Source organism: Gigantopelta aegis, chromosome 14, assembly GCF_016097555.1.
Source record: "Gigantopelta aegis isolate Gae_Host chromosome 14, Gae_host_genome, whole genome shotgun sequence".
NCBI classification, from domain to species: domain Eukaryota; kingdom Metazoa; phylum Mollusca; class Gastropoda; order Neomphalida; family Peltospiridae; genus Gigantopelta; species Gigantopelta aegis.
This window is the reverse complement of record NC_054712.1, coordinates 51461064-51470648: the sequence shown is the minus strand read 5'-3', so window position 1 is coordinate 51470648 and position 9585 is coordinate 51461064. Positions and strand designations below refer to the sequence as shown.

At 39.4% G+C, this 9585-nt stretch overlaps 1 protein-coding gene across 1 annotated transcript; it reads left to right on the top strand.

The window, feature by feature from the left end:
- The first annotated feature begins 1339 nt into the window (after nucleotides 1–1339).
- On the top strand, nucleotides 1340–2074 carry LOC121389330 (alpha-protein kinase 1-like). Its single transcript, XM_041520925.1, has one exon. It carries the CDS (start codon nucleotides 1340–1342, stop codon nucleotides 2072–2074), a length of 735 nt encoding a protein of 244 aa, XP_041376859.1.
- The last annotated feature ends 7511 nt before the right edge of the window (nucleotides 2075–9585 follow it).

Sequence of the window (9585 nt, the reverse complement as noted above, 5' to 3'; positions counted from 1 at the left end):
GGTACGTGTTTTCCTGTTGGCACTGCCCGAAGCAGGAAAGTGATCAACTTCCTCAGTCTATAACGGCCATGTTTGTTAGCCTGTCGAAAGCTACAGTTGAATCATAAATAACTACCTTAGGAAACGTTTTTGATGTATAAAAATCAAATAAATAGCAAACCTAGTCCCTCCCTATAAATGTTGTTAAGTCCTATAAAATGTCATATATTTTGACCACGCGTGTTCTGTCTGTCATCGTATCCGGTACACGTATACTAGTGATGTAGGAAACCACCCAAAACGTGCTGAGTTTAGATCATTAAACAAAGAACACAGCCGTTGTTTTAAATCATAATATATACCAAGTGAGTCTGCAGGGTTGTCGAAATCCCTCCCTGCTGAAGCAAATTTTGTCTTTGTTCTTTCAATTGATACATATTTCTGCGGAATACGTCTCGACACACACACACGCCCTACAGGACCGTAGCTAGGATTTTTTTGGTTGGGGGGGGGGGGGGGGGGGGGAAAACCGAGTAGTTAATGGTTAAGAAGATAATTTTCTTTAAGTTTCTATATTTTTTCCGGATCCCCCCCACCCCACCCCCACCCCACTAGCTATGGCCCTGCCCTACCACTATAAATTCCGCGCGCCAGTCTAGACCCTCAACGAGCTACTCTTGGCCTACTAAAATCTAAACCTATACATAGCTTCCTACCTTTTATTTTTTAGAACGACCATCAAAATGGCGCCCAATATCCCTCATCAAAATGCGTACCCATTTCCCTTTGGCTTAATCCTACGGGACATTCCAAATTACATAGCACCATACCACCCCACGCCTGTTACCGGCCCCGGTCGGACTGCTGGTGCTCCCTTGCACCTGCCAGTGCAGGCGGCCCCTCCTCCTCCCACCCCACCCTTTACTGTCCTGGACGGATGAGCCAGTCGAGGCCAGCACCTGTGCCCAGGACAGGCGTGCGCTACAACAGCTTGCTCTGAATGTGCACGTTAAACAATTTAGTCTTAGTCTTTGTCTAGACCCTCCCTGCTAAAATCTCTCACACGCGCCTGTGCAAAACGTTGGTAATGAAGGCAATTCCGGCTTGGTTACAAAAATAGAAACATATCTATTTACAACACGAAATTCACCACAAGGATTTCCTCACGTAGGTTAGTCATGATACGCGGAAACCACTTACAAAAATATGTGCCATATATGGCGCTTGACGTCACGGTGTGTGCGCGCCGCACCCAGCCGGCAACAGTTACTTGAATGATCGATATATATTGCACTACTCCTCACACACACTCACACTGCCGGTTGTTGCTGGGCAATACGGACCTGTGTTATATTCAGCGATGTTTCTAGTGAGAAATAAAACGTCTGACGGTTCTTTCTCTAGCAAAAACGACGAAGTGTACCACGCTAATTTTTCTACTTTACCGTGTAAAAAAGGGGTGAGGAAAAATGTGTATAACGGCGTCTTACGCGGTACCGGGGACAAAAAAGGGGACAAGGTTTTGGTGAAGGCTTTTAAGAGCAAAGAGACAACAGAAGAACTGTGTACTAAAGAACTCGAGCGATACAAGCAGGCGAAATCACTGGGCAGGACTTTCAACAAGCTGGTACCCAGTCCCAGCAACAAAGTGGAATTCAATGTACTGTTGGCCGTTCCCGTGGAAAAGGTGGCTTTTACGAACTGTGTGAGAAGAAGCAAAAATAAAGTGACGGCGAAAGAGTGGGTTATCATTGAGGAAAATCTTGGAATGGATTTTAAAGATTTCATTCAAAAGGATGGAACATCTGTTCTGATAGATCCGACGAGTTTGGATGCATTTGTTCATTATTCTTACCACAAGAGCGGAGGGAAGTTAGTCATCGTTGGACTCAGAGGGGTGGAGTCAGAGACGGACAATGGATACAAACTTACGTGTCCTGTAATTCACTCGTACGCACAGACATTTGGAGATACGGACCGTGGGGAAGAAGGGATTCGAAAAGCGTTCGAACATCACAGGTGTACGAACATGTGTTACGCTATGGACCGACCCCAGGTGAAATTATCAGACAATTTAAAAGCAAATGAAACATGATTCATAAATATTAAATACAGTTGTGTTACTGTGAATACAGGTGGTTGGTGAAAATAGATCAACTAGTGCTAACTTGAATATGCGAGATTATAAAGGTGCCTGTTTAAAATAGGTGCTGCTTAAGAAAGGTAGCTACTTAAGACAGTGCAGACAGTGCTTTAAAAAAGAAAAGAAGAAAAAGTGTTGGCCTTAAACCGATTTCGAACTTGGAACCGGTATTGATGAGCATGTCTGGAAACACGTAACTTGGCATGCGCCGAGAGCGTGATTACTGATTACTCTGGCAACAATACATTTATATAGCTATTCCTTATTGGCTGTCGGTGCGATTAATATTTCCTCGGTGCGATTAACATCGGTGCATGGGTACTGGATACCAGACGAGCGCTTGTTAGTAAGCAAACGCTTGTAAAGTCATGTGGCGTAATGTTTTTTTATGTGTTTGTTTTTTTTAACTATTTTTACATAGTGTTTGTTTTATTTTTATATAAAACATTACACACCAGATATTAAACTTTAAAAAAAATGAATGTGTTACTTTTGTGTTTGCAAATACTAATATGTGAAAAATTAATGCTTGGCAGATATTGTTTATTATAATTTTTTTGTACTTGATATTTTAATTTGTGTATTAAATATTGTTTTCATTTATTTTAAGATTAAATGCACTGGCGCAGCCGGGATCATATGGGGGGGGGGGGGGGGGGGGGGGGGGGGGGGGGGGGGGGGGGGGGGGGGGGTGGGGGACCAACAAAAAAGGTTTCATGGGTTGCATGGACTCCCCCCCCCCTCTCTCTCTCTCTCTCTCTCTCTCTCTCTCTCTCTCTCTCTCTCTCTCTCTCTCTCTCTCTCTCTCTGTGTCTCAACTCCCTCCAACCGTATATCTGTATACTGTAAAAATTTATTAAAATATTTTTGTTTAAAATTCATATCTAATAGCCGATGATTGATAAATCAACGTGCTCTAGTGGGGTCGTTAAACAAAATAAACTTTAACTAAAAATTCCATCTAGAAATAATTTTAAAGTTTTTAAAATATTTAGATTTTTATACAGTTTTTAATATATACTTAACTTAACTTCATATTCGTATTGTATTGTGTTTTTACCCCCAGTAATTCTGACTCGCGTAGTCATTAGAGGAAACCCGCTACTTTTTTCCTAATGCAGCAAGGGATCTTTTATATGCACTTTCCCACAGACAGAAAAATACATACCACGGCCTTTGGTCAGCTGTTGGTGCACTGGTTGGAACGAGAAAAAACACAATCAGCTGAATGGATTGGAACCGAGGTGGTTCGATCTTGCGACGCAAGGACCTCAAGCGAGCACTCAACTGACTGAGCTAAATCCCATGTTTATTAAAAAAAACATTTCATATTCTTGCCTTTGTTTGGCATAATAGCAGATGTGCATTTTTGTCCCGGGGTGTCGTTAAACATTCACCCATTCATTAATTCCTGATGTTCATAGCTATTTTTCGGTACGAAATTATTTAGAGGTAAAATCTATAGAGTGATTTGCTATATAAACATAAGAGAAATCAGTAACAGGCAAAAGAGTTATTTAATATGTAATTTTATTCGTTAAAAAGTCTGTCGTAAACATCTTACAATGGCAACAAATTCAGGACCGTCTCTTTAATAGCTAATTATTTTGTCTATTATTCCATTCATTCCATTCATACATCTACTTAAAAGTGTGTTTTGTTTATCGACACCACTAAAATACATTGATTTATTTATCATCGGCTATTGGGTGTCACACATTTGGTAATTTTGGCATATAAGTCTTAGAGAGGAAACCCGCTACATTTTTTTTTCATTAATAGCAAGGGATCTTTTATATGCACCATCCGACCGACAGGATCGTACATACCACAGCCTTTGATATACCAGTCGTGGTGTACTGGCTGGAACGAGAAATAACCTTAACCCACAGACGGGGATTTATCCTAGTCCGACCGATAATCATGCGAGTGCATTACCACTGGGCTACGTACCGCCCTTAATCTGTTTATTCATCATTGCATTATACTGACCACTCACTGTACTTTCTAGTTTCTGAAGCCAGGCTTGAAAATTAGCAGTCGCCCTGTCGCCCGTGGCCACCTTTATGGGCTAAGGGCGACTAAGAAATTACAAAGGTAGTCCGTTGGGAAATCTAATTAAAATTAGATCCACTATTACATGTGGATCTAACAGCAGCCCGCTGGAGGTCATGTCCAGTTGATCTTTCATTCGACCAATCAAAACATTACATGCAAAATCACGCCAGTGATTTGAACAGAATTTGAAAACATTCGGGATTATGCCGAGGGTATATGAAATGTTTCGGGTGAATTACGAAATATGCCGGAAACTAATTTCAATATAAAATATACCGTGATGGTATAGCCATAAAATCTGTTTATACTAATATACAATCCAGAGTTTATTACTGCACTTTTCCCTCTTTTAATGTTCAAATAGACAAACAAGTTCGCCTATTGCATAAATAGTCTCGCCCGATATTTTTTTAAATTTGTATGCTCCCGAATAACGCTATAAAAGGCGAAGTGTAATTGGTCGATATTTAAATTGTTATTTATAGATGAAATGTCACCTGGACATGGGAGCCCACGCAATGCTGTTAGATCTACTGGTAGACCAGTAGAGCTAATTTTAATCAGATTGTCCGTTGGGCGACCATCGATTTTAGGATCTGGCGAGTAAGATTCCAGTTGAGAAAGAAAGACATTGAAATTGAATTGAATGTGACAAAACACACCGCGTCTGTGTTGGCGCGAACTACAGATCTGGCAGCAGAAGACATGGAAAATGCTTTATATTCTGACAGCGCCCGGCTCAGCTTCTGTTGTTTTGGGCTTGGTATTTCTAAAAAAAAATAGAACTCAAAACGTATTGAAGACACTTCATGTATTTTTTAAATCTGGAACTGGATACGCCATAAGTATCTAATAGAGCTACACTTTTTATTCAATCTTATGGTAAAAAGAATGAATGAATGAATGAATGAATGAATGTTTAACGACACCCCAGCACGAAAAATATATCGGCTATTGGGTGTCAAACTATGGTAAAATGCAAGAAAAGTGTGATGATCATCATCAATATAAAAATTCAACAGTTAAATAAAAACACAGTGTAAAGGACTGTGTAAAAATACAAATATCACAGATAGATATAATTAAAATTTAGAATAAAAGTCAGTATTTCGTAAAAACTGCAATAAAAGTTCTGGATGGAATCGAAATGATTCCATCACATTTCTTTGTCCAAATATATCTTTTCGAGTTGCTGACAACTGCTTACACGCCACCAAAATGTGTCACACAGTCAGAAGACACTGGCAGTGCTCACACTGAGGTGGAGGATCTTTCTTCAAGATAAATGAATGGGTTAAGTAAGTGTGACCGATGCGGGCACGACACAAGACTATTTCATCCTTTCTGCACTGTCTATAGGAGGACTGCCAGTCTCCCAAGACTGGCTTGATAGCATGAAGCTTGTTCGCAACCTCAGCGTCCCAATCACGTTGCCAAGTCGAAAAGATAAATTGGTTGATACAATATTTAAAATCAGTATACGGTACACCAATCCTGGCATGAGGCAGATCCAAAGCAGACTTGGCAGCTGAATCTGCCTTTTCATTACCCCTGATGCCAACATGGCTGGGTACCCAACAAAATACAATGTCTTTATTGGCACTTATGGTAAAAAGGAATCATATTTAATTAGCTTCTGGTTCAGAATCAAAATAAGAACAGATTAGATCTAAAATTACACCAAGACTTACATGATGACATAACCAACCAAATATTACTGTGATAAACATTAAGTACGTTTTTATGTTTTGTAATATATTAGTAATAACTAAGTACATCTTATATTTTGGTAAAATGTTGTTGTTTTTTTGTTGTTGTTGTTTGTTGTTTGTTTTTTGGGTTGTTGTTTTTTGGGGGGGGTGTTTCACACATTTATTTTTCTTTCGATTTTTGTTTTTTGCTAGTAGACTACTACTATAGCATTTACACTATCTAAATTAAACGCACAGGTGTGCGAGTTTCGTCTATAGGAAGACAGCCACTCCCGAGGAAATCCCTTTCTGGATATTGTACCCCTCTTGCATCGCCACAAAGAGGACTGCCACCCCCAGACTAGGTTATATACTACTACACGCGTCATTCTACCTTTATTCTCTGTGTTCTGTAGTATTGGTTTATTTCAGAGACAAGTCAAGCTGCATATCTTGGCTATTGTAGCATTTTGTCTTCATCCCTGTGTTAGAAATGAGAATTTATCTGTATAATTTAATGGTAATTTGTAAAGAAACATTTTTATTTATACTGGACTTTTTTTTTCTAAAAATGTTATTTGAGTTGGTATGGGTTTAAAACTTAAGAACATGTTTTTATATGAAATTTAAATATGCTCACGTCATCCACGCTTCGCATCCAGTGTAAAGGTTCATACAGACTGCATGCGGCGCGCGGTCCGATTGTTGCTTGTTGAGCATAACCTATATACCATTATTATACGATTATTTCATTACTGCTGGCCGCATGTGTTTTGCAAACACACGTATCCAGTGCAGACGCTCTCAATGAAACTAAAATATTTAGTTTTTTTAATATATATATATTTTTTTTTTTTTTTTTTAGACGGACCGCATCTCGTCTATCATTAATAAATCATTGTGCTCTAGTGTTGTCGTTAAAGAAAACAAACTTTAACAAACTTGTTTGCAAACGTGCTGTTTTTCACCCAGACTATTCAGCATTCCAATGAGTTCACGACCATTAGGTCAGTGTAACATGACGTAGCCGGGTGACGTACCCATAATTGTTGAACGCTATCGGACCGTGACATCCCCAGTTGAGGGGAGAAAGAATAACATACCTTGAACTAGAAGCACACCGTTTCTGTAATGTTTTCTAAACAGCCAGATGTGTGTTAAGATTTTAAAATAGACAGATTTATGTTAAAGGTCCACGTTTATTCAAAACAGTTTTTTACGACTTATGAAAATAACTCTACCGAGTTTGCAGCATTGTAAGATGTTTTCGAGTAATAATATTGTCTAACGACTAGTATCATATATTAAATACATGATGTATGATGACTAGTATTATATATTAAATATATGCTGTGTAACGACTAGTATTATATATTAACTATAAAATTATGTGTAACGACTAGTATATATATTACATATATTATGTATAACAACTAGTATTATATATTAAATATATGATGCGTAACGACTAGTATTATATATATTACATATATTATGTGTAACGACTACTTTTATATATTAAATATACGATGCGTCTGCGGCTTGCGTGTTATTATATTTCATTGTGTTTTATAAATCGGCCACGGTGGTGTCGTGGTTAAGCCATCAGACATAAAGCTGGTAGGTACATGGTTCGCACCCCGATACCAACTCCCACCCAGAACGAGTTTTAACGACTCAGTGGGTAGGTGTAAGACCACTACACCCTCTTATCTCTCACTGACCAATAACAACTAACAACTAACCCACTGTCCTGGACAGAGTCCAGATAGCTGAGTTATGTGACCACAAAAATCAGTTGAAATGAAATGCGTTTTATACACACATGTATCGTACGCATTCATCCAGTCTAGACACTCTCTTTGAAAGTAATGTATTTCGATTAAAAATTTTTTAGCCAGACTGCACGCACGCACCGCATCCAGTCTGTATGAGTCTTTACTCTGAATGCGATACTTGGGTGCGGTGAGGCTGATAAAACAACAACACTGTTTGCGATGAGATCATTTAACACTGGATGCGGGCCATGCGTGCGTTTTGAAAACGCTTGAGGCAACTTGCAATGAGATAGATAAATGCTTGTCAGCATAGATCTGTGATATATACAGGGCCGGCTCTAATACAGTCGGTAGAGCGCTCGCCTGAAGTGCTCTGGTTGCAGAATCAAACCTCCTCGGTGGTCCTAGATAAATGATTGTCAGCATAGATCTGTGATATATACAGGGCCGGCTCTAGTACAGTCGTTAGAGCGTTCGCCTGAAGTGCTCTGGTTGCAGAATCAAACCTCCTCGGTGGTCCTAGATAAATGATTTTCAGCATAGATCTGTGATATATACAGGGCCGGCCCTAATACAGTCGTTAGAGCGCTCGCCTGAAGTGCTCTGGTTGCAGAATCAAACCTCCTCGGTGGTCCTAAATAAATGATTGTTAGCATAGATCTGTGATATATACAGGGCCGGCTTTAATACAGTCGTTAGAGCGCTCGCCTGAAGTGCTCTGGTTGCAGAATCAAACCTCCTCGGTGGTCCTAGATAAATATTTGTCAGCATAGATTTGTGATATATACAGGGCCGGCTCTAGTACAGTCGTTAGAGCGCTCGCCTGAAGTGCTCTGGTTGCAGAATCAAACCTCCTCGGTGGTCCTAGATAAATGATTGTCAGCATAGATCTGTGCTATATACAGGGCCGGCTCTAGTACAGCCGTTAGAGCGCTCGCCTGAAGTGCTCTGGTTGCAGAATCAAACCTCCTCGGTGGTCCTAGATAAATGATTGTCAGCATAGATCTGTGATATATACAGGGTCGGCTCTAATACAGTCGTTAGAGCGCTCGCCTGAAGTACTCTGGTTGCAGAATCAAACCTCCTCGGTGGTCCTATTATCTGGATGAGCTTTTTCCCGTGACAACCAGTGCCCCACAAAAGTCAAAATAATGGGTTTGCAGGCTTTTTAAAGTTTCTATACAAATAGGATAGCACATGCCGCGGCCTTTGATATGCCAGTCGTGGTGCACTGGCTGGATCGAGAAATAGCCCAATGAGCCGATCGATGGAGATCGATCCTAGACCGATCAATCATCAGGCGAACGCTTTTTCACTGGGCTACATCCGGCCCCGTAAAAACAGAGACTCAAAACTAATCTGAATTCAGAACTGTTTATTACAAGAATGAGCAATTTGTACAAGCTGGTATTAGATTAAGTAATACTACATTTTCATGAACATAAAAGCTTCTACGAGAAATTAGCTTCATAAGATTGTCTATCCATCCATCCATCCATCCATACATACATTCATTCATTCATTCATTCATTTATTCATTCATTCATTCATCAACTTATTTATTCGGTCACTCGTTCTTCCTTCTTGCATCCATTCATTCGGATATTAATTGTTTCAATAATAAACTCTTTCTTTCGCTCATTCACTCATTCATTCTACCTGAAGTTATTTATTAAAGTGTAAGTCTAAATTGATTATAGTTTCTATTATCCATGCTAACATATACCAAGTTCCAATATCTGGGTGTGTTACTTATGTTCCTACTTTGTAATCTAAACACACGGCACATATAAATAAAAGAAAAGCGTAATATTAAATATAAACACACATAATTATATAAACTATGTCAAATCAGAGACAATAAAGGAAGGAAGACGTGTCCTCGCATACCCTCAACACACACATAAATACACACATGAATTACACACATAAATAC

Coding starts and splice junctions, on each gene's coding strand:
- LOC121389330 (XM_041520925.1), top strand. CDS start 1,340: ATGTTTCTAGTGAGAAATAAAACGTCTGACGGTTCTTTCTCTAGCAAA.